The sequence below is a fragment of the Dipodomys merriami genome, unplaced genomic scaffold (assembly GCF_024711535.1).
Source record: "Dipodomys merriami isolate MVZ:Mamm:240054 unplaced genomic scaffold, mDipMer1.0.p SCAF_50, whole genome shotgun sequence".
Classification (NCBI taxonomy): Eukaryota; Metazoa; Chordata; class Mammalia; order Rodentia; family Heteromyidae; genus Dipodomys; species Dipodomys merriami.
Window position 1 is genome coordinate 4,060,880 of NW_027206069.1, and position 22,039 is coordinate 4,082,918.

The 22,039-nt window shown below is 45.9% G+C and overlaps 1 protein-coding gene across 6 annotated transcripts in view; it reads right to left on the reverse strand.

The window, feature by feature from the left end:
• Eml1 (EMAP like 1) overlaps nucleotides 1–22,039 on the reverse strand; it is a 150,476-nt gene that overhangs the window by 97,341 nt on the left and 31,096 nt on the right. Inside the window, exon 1 of one of the 6 annotated variants that reach the window (XM_069997599.1) lies at nucleotides 17,131–17,163. The exons of 3 other annotated variants lie outside the window; for them this stretch is intronic. Coding sequence is in view for 2 of the 3 variants with exons in the window: in XM_069997598.1 (XP_069853699.1) it covers nucleotides 4,479–4,545 (67 nt within the window). In the remaining variant the exon portion in view is untranslated. Of the gene's footprint in view, nucleotides 1–4,478; nucleotides 4,778–17,130; nucleotides 17,164–22,039 lie in introns of those variants that run through there. 2 more of the 6 variants (XM_069997598.1, XM_069997596.1) reach the window with 2 other exon arrangements.

The window sequence follows — 22,039 nt, forward strand, 5'->3', positions numbered from 1 at the left end:
TCATTCTCTATGGAGTCAAGGAAGCAAACCTGGGGCCAGAGCTCGACTGCACACAGGAAATGACAGTCTGCACTGTCCTGAGAAGGAATGGGTTACATAGGGAGGTAGTAAGTTCCCAGTATCTTGGAGCAGCTCAAGCAAAAGCTGAATAACCTCCCAGCAACACCAACAGGACAGACCACAAGCCCTGGAGCAGCAGGGCAGGAGAGTAGAGGCTCCCACTTCAGCTACCTAGCTCCACATTTATGGGTTTGACATCTGGGTTCCTGGATGGACTTTGGCAAAACAGCCCAAAGGCCTAACTAAGAAAGCAAACACTGAGATGAGATTACCTGCTAGTTCTCTAAATGCTAAACTCTTACAACCTATGGGGCTAAATATAAGGTCTGCACCAAGTCACTGGGTTGGCTGTGGTTGATACAAGTATCTTTAAGTCTGGCAAAAATGAAGTGGCAGCATTTTGTTCTTCACTCCCCTTCTTTCTCTCTTTCTTCTGTTTCTTTTTCATTAGCAAGGTAGAAGAAAAAAAAGCTGAAGATTTACATTTCAAAAAATTCAGACTGGTTCTTCAACACATTAAACCCAGAGTTACCATAGGACCTAGAAATTCTAATCCTGGGTATCTGCTCAAAAGAAATGAAAACATGTCCACACAAAAATGAGTATATGGACACGGCACTATTCCTAGTAATCAAACGGTGCAACAAACCCAAATGCCTTCCAACTGGTGAATAAACAGGCATCCACACAGTGGAATACTATTTGGCCTTAACAAGGAACGACATTCTGACATGAATAAAAGGGGACACAGGCTACCTAAAAGGAGCCAGGTACAAAAGACTATTTCCAAGAAATGCCAGAAAGCAGATGTGGCTGTTGGGGGCTAGGTTGATGAGGTACTGGGCATTGACTGCTAGTATGTATGAGAGGTTACTTTGGCAGTGATGAAAATGTCCTGAAACGACCTGTTGCAACAATGAGAAGTACAAGTTGTCATGTGGAAAACGAGCTTTACAACGTCAGTGCGGGGGGGGGGGGGGGGGGGGGGAGGATTGGGGGGAGGGGGAAGGCTGGGAAGGGATGTGAAGGGTAAACAAAGGAGGAGGCTGCAATGCTTGGTAAGAAATGTATGCATTATCCTGCCCATGTAATTGTAACCCCTCTATACAATATGTTCACAAATAAAATAAAATAAAATAAAGAAATGTAAAAAAAAAAGTCCTGAAATTGGATCAGGGGAATGTTTGCACAAGTGTATGAATATCCTAGACGTACTGAGTGGTATACTTGAAAAGGGTGAAATTATTCAAGATATATGAAAAACTTCACTGGAGAAAAAAGTTTATACTGGAATCCAAAAGCCTTTACTGGCTGTGCAACTTCTCAAAGTTATCAAATTTCTTAAAATCTTAGTTACCTCATATGTAAATAGAAGACAGTAATTACCATTCAGAGTTTGAAGGGATTCTGGATTAAAAGTTTCCCAGTTGTAAAGGATGCGATGCCAGGTGGGCAGCTCACGGTGCCTACCCCGGGGTTCCATCCAGCACCACAAAAATAAAATACTTCTTTTAAATAAAAAGGATAGCTACGGTCCACTTTTTAAAGCACTGTAGCTTTTCCCACAGCATTACAAAGACATTTATGAGACATAGATTTTAAATACTTTAAGGAAGAAAACAATGCACAACATTTTCTGTTTAAATGAGAGAGCTGGTTTCTAAAAGACAGGACAGGCTTTTCAGAGGCTACAGAATGCTGAACTTCACATTTAGCAGTCATTACAAGCCTTAAGTAGGAGAGATAATAAGGAAAAAAGTACAAGGGGAGTACAGAATCTCATTCACTGGGGCCCAGCACAGAAGCTTATGTCTGTAATCTCAGCTACTCAGGAGGTGGGTATTAGAAAGTTCTCGATTTCAGACCAGCCTGGAACAAATTTAGCAAGACCTCATCTCAGTCAGTAACTCAGGTATGAGGGCATGAACCTGTGATTTCAACTACACAAAAACATAGGTAGGAAGATCACAGTCTGTGGCTGGTTCTGGCAAAAACTCTCAAGACCTGTCCTGAAAAATAACTAAAGGAAAAAAGGGCTCCTGTGATAGGTGCCTTCCTAGCCAAGTGCAAGACTCTGAGTACCACACACACACACACACACACACACACACACACACACACACACATACAATACATACATATATATATATATATATATCTTTCTCATTTATGCATTAGCTTCTATCTTTATCTTACTATAAGAGTTATCCAGATAGTAAGCATGGATTGCACTTGCTGAAGGAAATATTGTATAGCTATGACCCTGAGTCCCTGTCCCCTCCATGGGCCCTGCTTACCATGTGTAAATGTACAAGCTCAAATATTACCCCACTGTAATCTTGCATTGTAATGTAAATCTCTACTTTCAAAAGAAAGAAAGAAAAATTTCCAATGTAGCTAATGAAATACTCGAATGTTTAATTGACTTCCTTGGTGAAATGATGCTCCTGCGATCCGCTTCTTTAATTGAATCATGATAGTAATTAACTGAATCCTACTCATTCATATTTTCACTTAATGGAAGCGCCTTAAAATGAATAATTTCACATCAAAACATCTGCTGCCGAAGACATCATCTCACCATTCATTTCTGCATCAAAGGCTGCTATTGCTTTAAAGTTTATTCATAGGGACTAACACCCTAATAATTAATACAAAGCTAAGACCTTTTCCTGAGAAAAGCAATTCAACAGTTGTGATTCCATTGTGTCTAAAGTTATCTCACTGATTGCAAAGTGCTTTTTCTTTGAGTTGTTACCTCTATGATACATAAGAACTGGTTTTTTACTTTATTCCCAACATCATTATTAACAAAAGACCAAGATCTCTATGCAGACAATGAGCAGGAAAAAGCAGAAACACAAAACACTCATGAATAGATGTGCAAGCCAACCTCATGACTGAAATGCTATTTAAAAACACTATCTATTTTCATATCCTAAGGAAAACTATGCTCACAATTCATTTTCTTAAATGCTTTGTGCCTGGAAATAATCTCATGTAATCTTCAGGAAAAAGAAGAAAATGCCTTTTCCCAAGTGATCCAGAAAACAGTCTACCCTAAACATGTGGGGAATTGTATCAATCTTGGAAATCCACAGTAGCAATTCAAATATAATTATTAGTCAATTAAGGAAACTCTTCAAAATATTCACTGAAGAATCTATTCTACCCAGGAGCAAAATCATTCCCATGCCTTTATTAAGTATCCCAGTGACCAGCAGTGTAACAAATACATTCTACCTACCCATATGAAAATGATAAGAGGCAGAACCTGTCCACGTATACAGTCACAAAAAGACGACAAATTCACCAGTGAGGGAAAAAATTATATATATATATATATATATATATATATATATATATATATATATATATATATATCATATTGGCACAGAGGATGAATCACCCTCACTACTCCACTCTTAATACTTCTTGTTTGCAAACAGGTGTTAAGTAACAATAAAAAGTGCTCCTGGATCACAAGGGCAACTGCAAAATAAACGTCCCACATCTCCAAAGGGTCTCGTATTCAAAGATATTCTGACTGTCCTCCAGCAAATTCTGTACAATACTCATTTCTTTTCTCCCCTTGAGCCAACTTTTAGGGCCTGCCCATGAAGCAATCAATCCCACATGCAAAGAAACGTGTGCAAACTTTTGTGCATGAGTTGTCACACACATGATGTGCTGATAAAATATGCAGTGAACTGTGACACTCTTTTTCGACCCTGCTAGGGAGTCTAAAAGTCTTTCAAGCGCGCAAGATCTGCCTAAAAATATTTCTTGAAAGGATGCCACATTGATAGCTATCCATGTTTCCTTTCTAGAAAGACAGCCACAATAATAATTAATCATCATCATCATTAATAACGATAAATCCAAGTCCATGATCCCGGCCACTAAACGAGGCACCGACCCCGGGCAGGTCCGGCCGGACTTGGCACTGACAAAGCTCGGGGCTGCCTTAAGCCGGGTGACTTCATCCTCAGGGCCGCGTGGGGGCTCGGGCGCAGCCCGCGTGCACCCTCGTCCCAGGGCTGCGTTCGCGGCGCCCGGCGCGGTCCCCGCAGAGCGAGAGCGGCCGCCCGGGCCTCGGGGCTCGCTCCGCTCCGCGCGCCCCCTTCCCGCCGCCGCGCCCGCCGGGGGCTCCGGGGACTCCGCGGGGCCGCGCGCGCGCGCCGGCCGGGACCCGGCTTCCCGCGTCGGGGGTCGGGGGAGGGGGTGGAGGGATCCGGGAACCAGGCGCCGCCCGGCCGACCCCGCCGGCCCTGCCACAATGCGCCCGCGGCGGCGGCGGCGGGAATCCCGGCAACTTGGCGCGGCCTCGCCCGCGGCCGCCGGGCCTGGCCTGAGCTCGGTGCCCGGCCGCCCGCCCCGCCGCCCGCCCCGCCGCCCGCGCGCGCGGCCGCCCTCACCGTTGCAGAACTGGAGCAGCGACGACGTGTCGTACAGGCTGCTGTAGCTGGAGAAGCCGTCCTCCATGCTGAGGCCGCCGGGCCGCGCCCGCCGCCCGCTCACCCACACACTGAGGCCAGCCGGGCCGCCTCAGCCGCGGCTCTGGCGCTGGGGCCGGCCCTGCTGTGGCGGCGGCTGCCGCCGGTCACCATGGCAACGCGGGCCCGCCGCCGCCGCCGCTGCCGCTGTCGCCGCTGCTGCTGCGCGAACCCGGCGCCCGCGCTGCCCGCGCTGCCCGCCAGGGGGCGACCTCCGAGGCGCGCACCGGGTGGGCGGGCGGGGGACGTGGCGGGCGCGGGCCCCACTCGACCCACCTCCCCTCGGGGCTCCCGGGCGCTGGGACAGAGTGGAGGCCCCGAGCGAGCGAGCGCACACGGGGACCCCTGGTGTGGGAGGGAGTCCCTTCCTGCCCACCCTCCCCCACCCGCTGTCCCCTCCCCCCACCCCCGCGCCCCAGCGCGGCTCCAGGACCAAACATGGACAACTTGGTTCCCACCCCAGCGCCTCCCTCTGGGCCACGTCGCAGGAGCCCTCGTGGCGCCCCGCGTGCAGCCCCGCGGCCGTCTTTGGGGCTGCGGAGGAGACTTTCCCATGCAAACACAGGCCACCCCGATGGAGACCCCGGAGATGCGGGGCGGGGCGGGGGGCATCTGTGCCCTTACAGACTTGCTAACTTATTTTCTCCATCCGCGGAAGAAGCCGAGGGTGAGGACAAACCCACAGGTGGGCACGTCTGTGACTTCTGTGTCACTTATGTATCACTGCGAGGTAATGAGCCGAGCTTCTCGTGGGCAGAAGTAGATTTACGAATGCTGCGAATAACAAGTGCAGAAAACAAGAGAGAAGAATCTGTTCCAAGACTGGGCTTGGTTGGAAGCCAGTGCATCCTATCTACACCCCTTGTTGCCCAAGTCATTATTCCGTTCTAGGTAAAACTCTGAAGTTCTAGGTATGGACGACAAGTAGAGCCTTCAGCACGGTAGGGAAAATAAAAGTGAAGTAAAACATGCTTATTAATTAGGAAAGCTTCTTTGGCCTCCAGAGGGTTCTAAGCCTGCCTTTCTGGAAATGCTAGTGGATATCAGGAGACACAGGGTCAGGCCTGTCACTCTGCATGTGGCACCTTTAGCTCATGGGGCAGCAAGGACAGCAGTTAGGTACTGACAGCTAAAGGGAAACATTTAAGACCAGATTCCCATCCTAGATAGAGAAACCTACACAGAAAACTAGAAAGATTTGTTAACAGGGGAAAACATAGTGGGTGGAGGTTGAAAGACCCTACATGCTGTGTATTTTACTGTGGCCAGGTGGGTGAAGGACAGGGAGAAGGATAGTGCTAGAAATAAGGTAAGAAAGAGGGGACGAGGCCCACGGGAGCGAGGAAGGCTGGCCTGACATAAATAGGTGGCTCATACTGCAGATACACTGGGGAATGAGATTGGACTCAGGGGAGAAGGCCAAGCAAGAGACACCCATGAGCCAGACTTGAGGAACTCGTTCGGGTCTTGGGGAAGGCACACTGTGATGAGTGGGTCCAGGGGCTGAGTCTAGGTGTTATCTGGCAGCAAGGGGTAGCAGATGTCATTGGTCCAGAAATGAGCCCCTGGGGACCAGGACAATCAAGGAAGAAAGATGGAAGAAGTGGCTGGCACGAAACTGCCACACAGTTGAGAAACAGGAAGGCCAGGATGGCAAAACATTCCATTCGAGGTGCCTCCCTGTGACACTTCTAATTGGCGTCAAAGAAGTGAGATTGAGATGTGGTCAGCAAAAAGGTTGTAAATGAACTCGCCAAGAAGAGGATGGAGAGTCAGAGGAGAGCCAGGGCAGTCTGTGGCAAGGGGGAGAGAAGGAAATGTGAAGGACAGTCAGGCCAGAAGCTGTGCCAGAGTCTGTGGTCTTAGGAAACAGCACAGAAAACTTCCAGGAAGTGAGCGCTGTCCAGGGTTCTCTCTGAAGCATCAAGGAAGACAGAGCTGGGCACAGATGCTCTGTGTGGTGGCAGAGGACTCCAGGTCTCCAGGAACATTTTAAGAGGCAGTAGGGACAGAAGGTAGGTTGCCGGTCACCAAAGGGAGAGAATAAAGACAGATACATCCATATTCCAGTCTTTGGGCAGGGAAAAGAAATGGGCCAACAGTGGATGGCAAAAGCATCAAATCAAGAGTCTCCTCTGTCTAGTGCCCAGTGCAACTGAGTTCTGTGCATCATCAAGAGGCAGGTCCTATGGAGAAGGAACTTTGGAAAGATGAGAGGTGTGCACACATGCACACAGGCATGCACACATGAACATGCATACTAGTACCGGGGCTTGAACTCAGGGCTTGTGCTCACACTTGTTTTTTGCTTTGTTTTATTTGTTTTGCTGAAGGGAAGTGCTCTAGTCCTTGAGCCACACCTCTACTTCTGGCTTTTTGTTGGTTAATTAGAGATAATAGTCACACTGACTTTTCTGCCTGGGCTGGCTGCAAACCATGATCCTCAGATCTCAGCCTCCTGAGTAACTAAGATTTCAGGCATCAGCCACCAGTGCCTGGCTGAATTTAATGCAGATTACATTTGATCTTTGCCCTCCCATGTTCTCATTTCCCATCCCCATCTTCTATTCCAGTAATCATGTCCTCTATGCTTTGTAGTCTTCTACTTTAAGACACACTAGATGCTTGGCATAAAAAGCAGAGTGTGGCATTGTTGAACTTGGCAAGGAAGTGACATTCGTGAATAAATGATGAGAAGATGATTCTCTTCACCAAGGTTTATGTTCCTGATTTTTAATTTAAAAAGCATCCTGTTTGGTGGCCCTCACCAAAGTGTGGAAATAAAGACAATTCTGAAGTAGAAAAGGAGAAAGATGCTTAAAAATTCAGCTGTAAAGTTGAGCTGGGGATTTTTTTCTCAGATTATTTCCACCAGAGTGAATTACAAATAAGACAATTAGGAACTCGGTCCACTAGCTTTTGAGGCAATAAAGATCCTGATTACACTCTTAACATAGAAGATTGATCAGCCATGTTTTTCCTGCCATTGTACAAATTTCAGTCTACAAAAAAATAAAAGCAAAATTTAGAATAATTACAAGGATATGCGTGTTAAATCAACTAAGTATAATCTGTACTATGCTAAAAAGAAGAAAAAGATCCAAAATGAAAGTTCAAGAAAAATCCCCAAAGACTTAATTATGTGTGATTTTTGGTGCCCAAACATTTTAACAGACTATATTATTCCACATCATTTTGAGAAAAATTGTGGCCTCAGCCTAGAAAATGTTGTCATTGTAATAAATGATGCATACTCTCTAGAACAATGTAACCATAGTGTTCAGAGGAATTAATAACAGCATTTGTACAATGTGTGGAAAAGAGAAAGGAAAATGGGAGTCTGTGACCTTTCATAGAGTAGCGATAAAAAAAAAAACCTACCCAGGAATGTAAGGCCTTACACAGCCATTGTTTAATTCAGCATCACTCCAAAAATAGCAACACAGTACCAGGCACCACTTTTGGGGATGCAGCACAGAGAACACTGTACCATTCCAGCTATAGGTGGCCATGAAGTCAAGTTATAGGTCACAATCAACACTTTAAAAAATGAAGTAAGGGCTAGACATGAGGGTACATGCCTGTAATTCTAGCTACTCAGGAGGCAGAAGTTGGAGGACAGTGACTAGGGCAAAGGCATGAGACCTTGTCTTGAAAAGGAAACTTAAAAACCAAAAGCAGGAGCCAGGCGCCAGTGGCTCACGCCTGTAATCCTAGCTACTCAGGAGGCTGAGATCTGAGGATCACTGCTCAAAGCCAGCCCGGGCAGGAAATTCCGTGAGACTCTTATCTCCAATTAACCACCAGAAAACCGGAAGTGGCACTATGTCTCAAGTGGTAGAGCACTTGCCTTGAGCTGAAGAGCTGAGGGACAGTGCCCAGGCCCAGAGTTCAAGCCCTATGACCACCACCATCACCAATAACAAAACTGCAAGTGGAGCTATGGTAGAGCTCTAGCCTTGAGCAAAAGAGCTCAAGGACAGCTCTCAGGCCCTGAGTTCAAGCCCCACAACCAACAACAACAACAACAAAACACATATACATGCATATTTATAATCTATAACTCTATATTTATATAGATCTACATATATCTATATACATGCAGATTTTGTATGAATGTGTGTGTATCACCTAAAATTGCCACTCTAAAACAAGATTTGTAGCACTGATGAGAAACATTAAATTGTGTGGCTACCCACCTACCTACCAATGCATCTGTCCCTCATTCAGCATCCCCAACAAATGATCTCTTGGCCCCTCTCAAAGTTGATGAGCTGTCATGATAAACAGATTGTTGTTGATTTTCAGTCCTGGGGAACCTAGCAAAGCACCCTTCATCAATCCTACTTTCCTCTGGTTTCTTTGGTCTCTGTCTGTTCCGATTGAAGCTTCCATGTCCTCTGAGGAGCAGCCTGTGTCCTTGTCTCCCCACTCAGTATAATTACTCCAGCCTTAACTTGCCCAAAAGAAGTCGAGCCATGTCATTTTAGTCTCTGTTGAACACAGTTAAGTGCTCACACCTTGGCATGGCCTTTGTAGGTCTGTGTTTTTGCGGCAAATGCCATCTTTGGAATCCACCACATTCCTGCCACACTGTGCTACCTGTTGACTTGTGCCCATGACCTTTTTTGTTGGTGGTGGTGGTTGTGGGCCCTGAACTCTGACCTGGGCGCTGTCCCTCAGCTCTTCAGCTCAAGACTAGCACTCTACCACTTGAGGCACAGCACCACTTTGGGCTTTTTCTGCTTATGTGGTGCTGAGGAATCGAACCCAGGGCCTCATGCATGCAAGGCAAACACCCTACCATTGAGCCACCTTCCCAGCTCATGCCTGTGACTCTTAAACATGCCATGCATGCATTTGAAGGAGTTGAGCCTCAGCCAGCATTGCTTCAAGGCCTTCCTGGCCCAGCAGCACCCAGGCTGCCTAATGGCCAGGCCTTGACAGGTGTCTATAGGCAAAAGCAAGTCTGCCCTCACCCTTCCCTCCATTTTGTATCCCTGGTGCCCATCTTCCATGGCTTGTAGGATCCCTGTGTGTGCCCATCGTCCTGGGAGAAGACGTACTTCTAACACACATCCTGCCTGTCACAATGTTGACTATGGCTGACTCTGAGCAATGCCGATGGATGAAGGAATGAATGGATGAGTCCTCTGGATGATAATTGGTTGCCCATTACGCCTGATAGACTTTCACATTCCCTCTCCAGGGAATGTTCTCCATTTCCTCCCTGCCCATCATCAGACACCCCTCACTTGCTTAGATACCCATCCATACTCTACTAGGTCTTTTTTATCTTGTATCCTGGTGCCCAGAACGATATCCAAGCCCTAATAGGCCTTGGACATGGGTTGTACTGCCCTTGAATATCTTGGATATTGTTATTACATTAATAAAATGAAAATGTCTGTTGATTTGTTTTCTAAGAAGTTGGGATGTAGGCTTTTGGCTCATATTAAACTCTTTATCAATTCTGAGCTTATTAGTCTGTGTCTGTGTCTGTACGTGCGCGTGCGCGTGCACGCGTGTGCACACCAGTACTGAGGCTTGAACTCAGGGCTTTACATTCTCACTTGGCTCTTTGCTCAAAGCTGGTGTGCTACCACTTAAGCCACACCTCCACTTCTGCTGATTAACTGGAGAAAAAAGTCTCACAAACTGAACTGGCTTTGAACCATGATCCTCAGATCTCAGCCATGAGGCTAGGACTCCAGACAATGAGCCACCGATGCCAGCTCCTTTGTCAAATGAACTGCTGTTGGATTTTTTTCCGTCCTGCACTAAGTTAATTGATATTTTGTAAACTAAAAACAGGATACCTTTTTATCTCTACTAAATGTCACTTATTGGTTTCTGTCTATTGTTTTAGCCAACCAAGAATCTCTAAATAAAACACTCAAGTCTGGCATCTACAACACCAGCTTGGTGACAGCAATGACTGTGCCATAGAGACCTTTCTACAACCTCCTTCATTCTAGGACTGATAAACACATTTGCAGCACAGGAGGAAGGCAGAGCCTGGGGGAGAGCTGCACCAGCCGCATGGCTATGGTCTATCTATCTGTCTATGAAGATGCTAATTATGTTTGTCCACCTGAAAAGGAGACCTCCTAAGGCATTTGCTTTCCCAGCGTATGTTGTTTCATATGGTCCACAAGGATTGTGAGCATAATCTTCACCATCGCTTTGTAAATCCAAGAGCACCATGAAAAGAGCAAACAGGGTTGGTTTGGCTCTTCGTAATTACTTTTCCTAGCCAAGTGTTTACACCTGGCTCTTGAACCAATGCTAATATCAAATGTATCCTCTGTATTTTCCAGAATCTATATTTTTTCCACTTTCTTTCTTGAAAAATGATAACCTTGGGGCTGGGAAGGTGACTCAGTGGTAGAGCGCTTGCCTTGCATGCATGAGGCCCTGGGTTCGATTCCTCATTACCACATAAGCAGAAAAGATTGGAAGTAGCACTGTGGCTCAAGTTGTAGAGCTCTAGCTTTGAGCTGAAGAGCTGAGGGACAGTGCCCAGGTCAGAGAGTTCAGGCCCCACAACTGACCAAAAACAAAGGAAGAAAGAAAGAAAGAAAGAAAGAAAGAAAGAAAGAAAGAAAGAAAGAAAGAAAGAAAGAAAGAAAGAAAGAAAGAAAGAAAGAAAAGAAAGAAAGAAGCCGGGTGCTAGTGGCTCACGCCTGTAATCCTATCTACTCAGGAGGCTGAGATCTGAGAATCACGGTTCAAACCCAGCCTGGGCAAGGAAAGTCGGTGAGACTCTTATCTCCAATCACTCAGAAAACTAGAAGTGGTGCTGTGGCTCAAGTGGTAGAGCACTTGCCTTGAGCTGAAGAGCTGAGGGACAGTGCTCAGGCCCAGAGTTCAAGCCCCACAATTGACAAAAGAAAGAAAGAGAAGAGAGAAAGAGAGAAAGAGAGAAAAAAGAAAGAAAGAAAGAAAGAAAGAAAGAAAGAAAGAAAGAAAGAAAGAAAGAAAGAAAGTAAGAAAGAAAGAGAAAGAAAGGAAAGAGAAAGAAAGGGGGAGGGAGAAAGGAAGAGAGGACAGAAGGAAGGAAGGAAGGAAGGAAAAGACAAAAAGATAACCTTTTCTCCCTTTCTACTTTTTTCTATGCCTCTCATCTGGCAAAATTAAAGACCATTTATGAAAGCCTAGCAAACATAGCCATGGGAACTGGACAGTCTTCTTGCCATTGCTCGCCTTTCTCGGGCTCTTGACAATCTCTCCCAAGGGATATTTCTTTGGTCCCTCCCAGTTTCCAGACTATTGTCTTTATTGGAGAAAAAAGAAACCCATATGGGCCCAAGTCCTCATAAGCAAACTGGCTTTCAGGGAACTTCAGGGCGTCAGTCCCCAGCCCTTCCAGCTTAGGCGGCCTTTATCCTCACCCACCCACTCTACTTCTCAGTTCCCAACACCCTACCATTGTCTATCCCAGGAGCTTTACTCCCACAGATTCCTGCTATTGGAAACACCTTCCCACTCCACCTGGGAGCTCTCTGGCCTCAGCTCTCTGGGAGCAGCAAGTGCGGCAGCAGAGCTGCAGCTCTCTTATGAAGGAGAGTCAGGCCTGGCTGAGGAGCTCAGCGGTTGGACCCTGCGTGTCAGATGAGGGTGGACAGGCTGAGAAATACCATCTTATCAGGATCACTCCAACTTATTATATGGTCTCAGTGCATGGACTTAGTCAACATAGCAGAATTGCGAACTTCGACGCTTTTTATAGATAATCTGTTCAATATTCAAATACCAGGCAACTCTTTGTTATCTAAGAAACTCATGGCTTTTCCCTCCTAGTATTCCATTCACTCAAATGTAGCCTTCACATATTGTATTCATCAACAGAATTTACATATTTTCAAGTATCTGAAATGAAGTGGAAAATTAGAAGCAATATACACTTGGTTGTCTATTTTTAAAAATGCCATTGCATCCAGAAAACAAGGCACCCAGTAACGCAGGGACCATAATACACTGTATTATGTGAATGTCTGACTATAGCATTTTATGCGCTCATAGCATTGTCACGACATTTGTTCATTTGCTCCCTGGTGTAAAGTTTTAGGGCCATTCCTGGCATATGGTAGGCTAACCACAGAGTAAATAAGCTAATATTAGAGATGCCACTCATGCCACAGTGTCGGGGACATCCAGGCTCCTGCCTGTGACCTGGCGGAGGGCTAATTGTGTCCCTTTGACTCGCTAAAGTATTCTGGTGGGGATGATAAATTATATGATCATCATAACTAATATGGAACGGCTTAGGGGTACATTGGGGAAAAAACTGAGTCAGGCACTGGTGGCTCATGCCTGTAAATCCTGGCTACTCAAAAGGCTGAAATCTGGAAGATCATGGTTCAAAGCCAGTCCCCACAGCTCTACTTCCATCTTCTTTGTGGTTAATTGGAGAGCTGTGGCTCAAATGGTAGAGCACCAGCCTTGATTGAAAAAGCTAAGGACAGTGCCTAGGCTCTGAGTTCAAGTCCCAGTACACACACTCTTCCCCATCTCTCTCTCTCTCTCTCTCTCTCTCTCTCTCTCTCTCTCTCTCTCTCTCTCTCTCTCTCTCTCTCTCTCTCTCACACACACACACGTACACACACACACACACAGACTCACACACACACACAGACTCACGAACCTTATGTCCAAGAAATACAGTTTCAACGTGCATGACTGTATGCATCATAGAGATTCCACACTACCTTGTTTCAGAGGTGTTTCTGTTCCTTCATTCATATACAAATACAGTTGTTTCTGCATCATCTCTGGGTGTTGCAGAAACATAGAGGTGTGTGCTTCTGTGTGCAGCTCTCCCTTAGTCCTCCATAGGACGACCCTTGCCTGCATAAGCCCCATGTCTGTTCAAGTCCTTCATTTTGAATGGTATAGTGCTTGCACACAACCTTTGGTGTCCTCCTGTTCCTAACCAGCCCTGCACAGAAGCAAACTCCCTCCCATTGTGCTTATCAGACCTCCAGCCAAGTAAATGCCAGGGGAACAGTTCTCATACTGTTTTGTTTAACAGCTGTTTGTGTTAAGCACAGAGGCTATTTGTGGGGTGGGAGCAGTGCGGAGGATTTGAACTCAGAGTCCGGCATTTGTTAGGCAGGTGCTCTATCACTTGAGCCACAACCCCAGCTCAGAAACTTTTTTTCTTCAAGGATTTTCATCAGTGTTTGCTTGTTACCTGGTAAGACTTAATTTTTGCTGGTAAGACATTACACCATCTCAAAGCAGCAGGAAAATATTCCCAAGAGAGAGCCATAGTTTAGAGGAACCATCTGTTTTATTTGGAAGACTATATACATAAACTGTATCATGAAAATGTGCAGTGAAAAATGCTCTTCTCCCAAATGTTACTCTTTAATGCAACTATTAACGTTTTAATAATGTCCTAGATGAGTCTGTGTTATATTTATATTATATATATTTCATAGGTAATGAAAAAGGTCAGTTACTTATATACATGTATCAGGTATTTACTTTTTTCTTGGCCAATATTTCAGGTTTGAAACTAGAGCCTCCAGTTTGCATCAGCTTGTTCATTGGGCAGGTACTCTACCACCTGAGCCATGCCTTTGGCATGTTTTTTGCTGGTTATGTTGGAGATGGGGTTTCACAGGCTTTTCTCCCCATAATACATGCACAGTGTATTATGGTCCCTGTGTTACTGGGTGCCTTGATCCTCTGGATCTCAGCCTGTTGGGTAGCCGGGATGATATGTATGAGCCACTAGTGCCTGAATGCCTTCTTTTCTTTTTCTTTTTTGCTAAATCTTTACTGTGATTCTATTCTATTGTGATGTGCAGAGAGGTTATAGTTCTATAAGTCAGGGAATGTGTACATTGCTTTTTGGCCAGTGTCACCCCTTTCTTTGCTCTCTCCCAGATTTTCCTTCCCATCCCCACCCACAAGTTGTACAGTTTATTTTTAACCTAGTATTTAGTAAGTACTATTGCTGAATTTGTTCACTCTTTGTCCCTCCATTTCTGTGATCCCCATATCCACCCAAAGACAGATAGACAAACAAGACACAAAGAAAAGAAAAGAAAAATAGCAACAAAGGAAAAAACCTCCTGTTCCCATTTCCTGGAGTTCATTTATATGATCAGGTTCACATGGGCATTGCACATTTGTGATCTTTTCCTAAGAATATCTCTTAAGAACAACTCACTGTGTGAATGTCTGGAGTCTTGTCTAATTTACCATGTTGCAGTGTCTATTAGCTCTAGCCCCCGCATATGAGAGAAAACATGAGCTGTTTATCTCTCTGAGCTTGGCTTACTTCACCTAACATTGTATGCTGAACTCTTTCTATTCTTATTATAGTCCATATATAATAGAAGAGGCTAATCAGTTATATGCAAGCATGTCTTTCTGGTGAGGGCAATCCTGAGGTTGGAATTTAGGGCCTTGCACTTGCTAGACAGGTAGCGTGCCGCTTGAGTCACACGCCCAGCCCCTTTTTTTTAACATTATATCGTAATTATATTAAGTAAAATAAATATCTCAATAATGAAAACAGCTCCACAGGTCGGGCACATGGGTCGGCTGCAGCACGCTGGAATCGAATCCCTCCCCAGCTCACGCCCTCAGGGCAGCTGAAGCCGGACCTGCGAATGCTGACCTGGAACCTGTCGTGGCTGCTGTACCTCTCTCCCTGGCTGCCTGAGACATGGCTCATTTGCTGTCACTGGGCCTGCCCTACGTCCAGCTCACACCCGCACGTGTGCTGCTCCTTGCCGTTGCTTTCCATTTGCACAGTCACGGCTTCTCTTCAATGCATTCACATCGGAAGCCCTTCCTCTTCCCTGTCGGGGGTGTCCCCTGCCTCCTCTAAACTCCAGGTGAGTGATCTGGAGTGACCTTGTGTGGTTCACCCACTGGGCTCTCAGCTCCCTACGATCCCTCCTGGATGCCTGGTAGTAGACAGAAGTCTTTGACACAAAGAACCAAGCCTCAGCCTCTTTCCAGAAAGTCTGTGATGCAGCCTTCAGGTTCTGGCTAACACACCCATATCTGTGCTCCTGATGATATGTTCAGATACATAACAGAATAAAAAAATGAGCCAGGCATGATTGGATATGCCTGTAATCCCAGCAAATCCCAATTGTCCCATCTCAAAAAAAGAAAATAGAAAAAAATCCACATACAGTCGATCCCACCTCCATAAGCATAGGTAGGAGGATCATAGTCTGAGGCTAGAGAGCCATGGTAAAAATGTGAAATTAGGTCAGATGCCTGTGGCTCATGCATGTAATCCATCCTAGCTACTCAGGAGGCTGAGATCTGAGGATCATGGTTCACAGCCAGCCTAGGCAAGAAAGTCTGTGACACTCTTACCTCCAATGAACCACCAGAAAACTGGAAGTAGAGCTGTGGCTCAAAGAAGTAAAGCATTGTTCTTGAGCAAAACAGCTCAAGGATAGCACCCAGGCCCTGAGTTCAAGCCCCATGACAGACCAAGAAAAAAAAGTGAGACTGTCAGAAAATCACTAAAGCACAAAGACTGGAAGTAGCCCTGATTTCAAATCCTTCTACCCCTCAAGATGAAAGGAAGAAAAGAAATATAAATATAAATAAATAAATAAATAAATAAATAAATAAATAAATAAATATATATATATATATATATATATATATATATATATACATACATAGTCTTCTTTAAAAACATTTTTTAACCAGAAAAACTCTTTATAATCACTGGACCAGTTTCCATTTTAAGCTAATTAGTAAATTGCATTTTTGGCTCTTTAACTGGCTAGATTAAATTTAGCTCATCTTTTCCCATAAAGTCAAGCTGTCAGTGAGATTTGCAAGATTTGCAAGTAAAATCCAAACTCTTCTTTTTTTAAGAGGACGCTGCTGCGGAGATACCGCCTGCTGCTGCCCAGCCCCTGCCTCCTCCCGCCTCCTCCCGACTCCTCCTGACTCCTCCCGCCTCCTCCCGCCTCCTTCCTTTAGCTTCTCCCCTACCTGGGGGCTCCCAGGCCACCAGGAAGGAGGCTTCTCCCTCAGGGAGCTGCAGGGTACTGTGAGCTTGACTGACACTTTCGATTGCCCTAAGGAGCCACACCCTTGGTCACACCATTGAACTTCTTTGCTATGCCAGGCTCCAGAGGACTTATGGAAAATACAAGCAAGCTGTATGGCCAGGCCTGCAGCTGGGGGTGACCAGTGTGCCAGGCCTGTGCCCTTTCTGCTGTACATGGGCGTGTCAGGGGACTCCCAGAAGAGGAGCATGGGTGCCGGGAAAAAAGGATGCACTATTAATACCAAACAACCAGAGATTCCTAGAGAGGAATCATTTGTGAACCTGGGGTCCCCAGGACATCCATCTCTGTGGCCAGCATCACCCTGACACCAGAAGTCTCTACCCTGAGGATTCACTTTCTCATCTCCATCTCCTAAGCCCTTCCACCCACCCTGCCCCTCCCAAGGGCTCTTCCTGACTGCCCCAAGCATGGCTCTGAAGCTCCCCAGCCCATGACCTAGTACCTCAGCCCCTCTCCCACCCCAACTAGGTCAGATTGAAGGTGGGGTTGGGGGAGATGGTGCTTACCCAGCCTTCCAGAAGCAGAAGAAAGACACCAAGCCAGCTCTGCCACGTGTGTGTGTGAGCCGCCCGGCCACAGCTCCTCCAAGGGTTTCTGGGAGGCAGAGCTGGTGTTATAAGCACAGCATCTGCATCCCTCTTGCCTTGTGGTCTTCAGCAGGAGGCAGCCATTATGCAGGCGCTAATGGACCTCTGGGACCCCCAGATCCGCCCTGGCAGCGGGGTGGGGTCAGTGCAGGGGGAGAGGCACCCATCTCGACGAGGCCTCCTGTTCTCATCCAGTCCCCTGCTCTGCCACCGGACCCTGCGTATCTGGGAGACAGCAAATAGGGCAGATGGGGTGGCCTCGGGGGAGGGCTGCGGTGAGTGAAATGAGCTCTGTGGCCTGGGAATTCTACCGAACAGAGGGTTCTGGGAACAAGGCCTGCAGCTCTGTAGACACGAGGAAGTTGGCTAGTAAATTTCCTGGAGAATGCTGGAAGCCCCATGCTTTCCTGGAGGAAAGGCTGTGTGCAATGTCCATCTTCTCTGGGCCTGACCCAGGCAGACTCTGGGTCCTTCCAGCCCTGGCCTCCCAGGGCCCTGGCTGAACACCAAGTCTTAAGTTTGTCATGAGAACAAATGTTATTTCAGGACTTTATTCTGAGAGTGTTCGCTTGACATTTTGATAAAAGGTCCTTCCTTGTATGAAAATGATAACCAACAAGTAGAGGGCCATCATCATTTAAGTGCCTTCATTTAAGCAAAAGAAGGGGTTGGTGGTCTATGGGGCTACCCTGGGGGAGGTGTAAAAGCCCGTGAACCCCCATTCAGCCTGAGCACTGAGGGACTTCTGGCTTCAGTCGCTGGGAGCCCTTCTCTACCCCCAGGAGGGGGGAAGAGGCCAGTTGCATACCCCTCTGCAGGGATGTGGGACCGCATGTGAGGACTCTGCACCCACTATGTGGGCAATGCAAAGCCTCTTGGACCTCAGGCAGAGAGGGGAGAAAAGCTTGCATCTCGTTCATTTAATGCGCTCCTCAGGAGATTATCAGGCTGCAGAGCACCATGGGATCAAAGCTTGGGTCGTGACCTGCCAAGGGGCCATAGAATCAGACTAAGCATCAAGAAAATAAAATAGTGCAGAATAAGGAAGAAAATTGATACCACAGGAACACAGGAAGTCAGATAAATAAGTAATGACTCAGAAACGTATGCTTACTGCTGGGGTGCAGAAATAAAACCCTAAGGACCCCTGCAGATAACAAACTCCACACAAAACACCACCACGAGAGCCCTGGAGAGGCTAGAGGAGCAGGCAAGTTCAAGAGCAGCATCGATCCCTAGAAGAATCTACTGAGCAGAGTTTGACATAAGTACTTTTACAGCAAGGTTGTATAGTTTATGCTAGCTTATGTTAGCTAGACTGGTTTTTACATTTTTAAAATATTTCAATGAACTATCTTTTTTGTACTGGCTATAAAATTGACAAAGTCAAACATACACATTTGCGATCTGTCCCCTCCAATCAAATAGGTTTATTATACTAAAATGTATTCCCTCTGGAAACGTTTTTGTAAAGATTCTTAGGCTTCTGTTTGCCAAATAAAATTATTAAAACATTTTAAAAAAAAGAATCTACCGAGAACAAATTTCTCACTTCTGTTGCCCTGTCCTGAGGGCAGCCATGTTTCTCGTGGTAACACATTGACTGAAATACAGTACTTGGCCTGCTGGCCCTCCAAACGGAGGGACCAGGAGGAGGCTTGGACAACCAGGGTTTGAAGACTCCCAAAAAAGGAGCCAGATAAGAGGCACCCTAAACTTTATTTGTAAATTTGATCCAATTCTTCTTACCCCCCAAACCATACATATTTTGAGGTACATTGAAAGTAATCTGGGAAAGGAGGCATGGCTCAAGTGGTAGAGCACCATCCAATGAGCAAAATCATCAGATACTGAATTTGAGACCTGATCTGGGATTAAAAAAAAAAAATCTGAGACAAACTCTGAGTCCTCACCCATCACAAGTGTCGGAGGGTTTGAAGCGTGAGTCTAATTTGTTTAGACTCGCACTTTATCTGTAGGAATGCAAACAAATGGATGGATACATTTTATATGAAGTGACACAGTAGTAACTTGCAGAAGAGTAAAAAGTTAAGATAGAGCCAGGTGCCCGTGGTTCATGCTTGTAATCCTAGCTACTCAGGAGGCTGAGATCTGAGGATCTTGGTTCAAAGCCAGCTTGGGCAGGAAAGTTCATGAGACTCTTACCTCCAATGAACCACCAGAAAACTAGAAGTGGTGCTATGGCTTAAGTGGTAGAATGCTTGCCTTGAGCTGAAGAGATGAGGAATAGTGCCCAGGCCCAGAGTTCAAGCCCCACAACTGACAAAAAAAAAAAAAAGATACATTTTACAATTTATACCATAACCACTAAAAAAAAAAAAGTAGGGTAAAGTGGTAACACTAAAAGGCCAACAAAAAAATTAAAACAGTATTCTAAAAATATTAAAAATAATAAAAAGGAGCCGGGTGCTGGTGGCTCACACCTGTAATCCTAGCTACTTAGAAGGCTGAGACCTGAGGATCACAGTTCAAAGCCAGCCCAGGCCAGAAAGTCTATGAGACTCTTATCTCCAATAAACCACTCAGAAAACACTCTGTGGCTCAAGTGGCAGAGTGCTAGCCTTGAGCTAAAGAGTTGAGGGACAGCTCCACGGCCCAGAGTTCAAGGCCCACAACTGACAAAAAAATTAAAATAAAATAATAAAATGGTAGGCAAGATGAATAGAGAAATTAAACACAAAGAGGATTGGGTTAGGTCTTCCTGTTACTGTAATAAAGTGCCTGAGATAAACACCTTAATGGGGGACAGGTATTTTGGCTCATGGCTTCAGAGGCTCCAGTCTCATAATAGCTTGGCCTGTTGCTTTGGGCCTGTGGCAGCATATTACACATACTGTCATGGTGGGAACATGTTTGGAGAAAATTCACTTCATCTCATGGAGACTGAGAAGCAAAGAGAGAGAAGAAAAGGCTGGGGTCCCAATAGTCCCTTTAAGGATGTGTGGCTGATGACCTGATCTCCTTCTTTTTTTTTTTGTCGGTCGTGGGGCTTGAACTCTGGGCCTGGGCGCTGTCCCTCAGCTCTTCAGCTCAAGGCGAGCGCTCTACCACTTGAGCTACAGCGCCACTTCCAGTTTTCTGGTGGTTTATTGGAGATAGGAGTCTCACGGTCTCTCCTGCCCGGGCTGGCTTTGAACTGTGATCCTCAGATCTCAGCCTCCTGAGTAGCTAGGATTACAGGCGTGAGGCTGATCTCCTTCTATTCAGCCCTATCCCTTAGAAGTTCCATCCCTTCCCTTTGTAGTCTGAACATGTTAAACACTTGGTCTCCAGCTGGTGGTGCTATTTTGGAAAGTTCTGGGAAGTTTGGGAAGTGGGCACTGGCGAGAGGAAGTGGATCACTGGAATTAAGTCTTTCGAGGTGTCTTCTCCCTGCCCCTTCTTCTCTCTGCTCACCTCTACCTCTACCTTTACCTCTACCACACACCCTAGCTACCATGATGTGCTGTCCTAGCACATAGGGCCAAGTGGCCACAGATGGTATCCTCTAAGCAAAGAAATAATCCCTGCCTCTAAAGTGTTCTCGTAGGTATTTGTCACAGCAATGCCAACATAACTCATACAGCAGCCCAGGCCAGTGATGCAACCTTCAGCCTGTGGAGGGTATCTATCTAAACTGTACAGAGACAAACACAATTCAAACAATAAATGATAAGATCCTATCCAAGCAAATCATCAGTACATTAAATGTTAATGGACAAAAATACTCTAAGTAGAAGGCAGAAATGACCAGAATAGAAAAACAACTAAGACCCAACTATGCACTGTCTACAGGAGATCTACTTCAGCTATAAAGACAGAAGAGGAACCAGGTGCTGGTGGCTCACGCCTGTAATCATAGCTACTCAGGAGGCTGAGATCTGAAGATCTTGGTTTAAAGCCAGTCCAGGCAGGAGAGTCTGTGAGACTTATCTCCAATTAACCAGCAAAAAGCCAGAAGTAGAGCTGTGGCTCAAGTGGCAGAGCACCAGCTTTGTGTGAAAAAGCTTAGGAACAGCACCCAGGCCCAGAGTTCAAGCCCCAGGACTGGAAGAAAAAAAAAAAAGACAAAAAGGACATAACATACAACGTATATGAAAAAAGCTGAACTGCCTGTGTAATGATTAAAAAGACTTAAAGTGAAAGAGTGTTAATAGAAATAAAGATAAGTACAGTGCTTAAAAGATTGGCTTGTCAGGAAGACATACTAATAAATGTGCCCATGTATAATAACAAGAACTCAAGAAAAATAGGAAAAATCAACAGCTTTGAAAAGGAGGGAGAGTTGATTGCACAGTCAGATTGGACTTTAACACCCTTTCTCACAAAAATTTACAGAATAAAGCTAAGTTCCTCATGACAATAGATCCCAATACACCTTGACATTTGGTTGTGATGTAAAATATACCTCCCACTGTGACTTGTGGTTTTCTTTTTTTTTTTCTTTTTTTTTTTTAGGGCCCAGTCATGGGGCTTGAACTCTGGGCCTGGGCGCTGTCCCTCAGCTCTTCAGCTCAAGGCTAGCACACTACCACTTGAGCCACAGCGCCACTTCCGGCTTTTTTCTTTTTGCTTATGTGGTGCTGAGGAATCGAACTCAGGGCCTCAGGCATGCAAGGCAAGTGCTCTACCTCTGAGCCACCTTCCCAGCCCATGACTTGTGGTTTTCAAGGCATGGAAGCTTCCCTGTTAGGGCAAGCACAGAGGACTGGACCACAGACCCTACAAAATTCCCTGGCCAGTGGACAGGACAGACAGGTCATATTAATATCAGTGGAAATGGCTATAAGGAAGAGGGAGATGGAGAAGAAGGAATACCTTGAATACC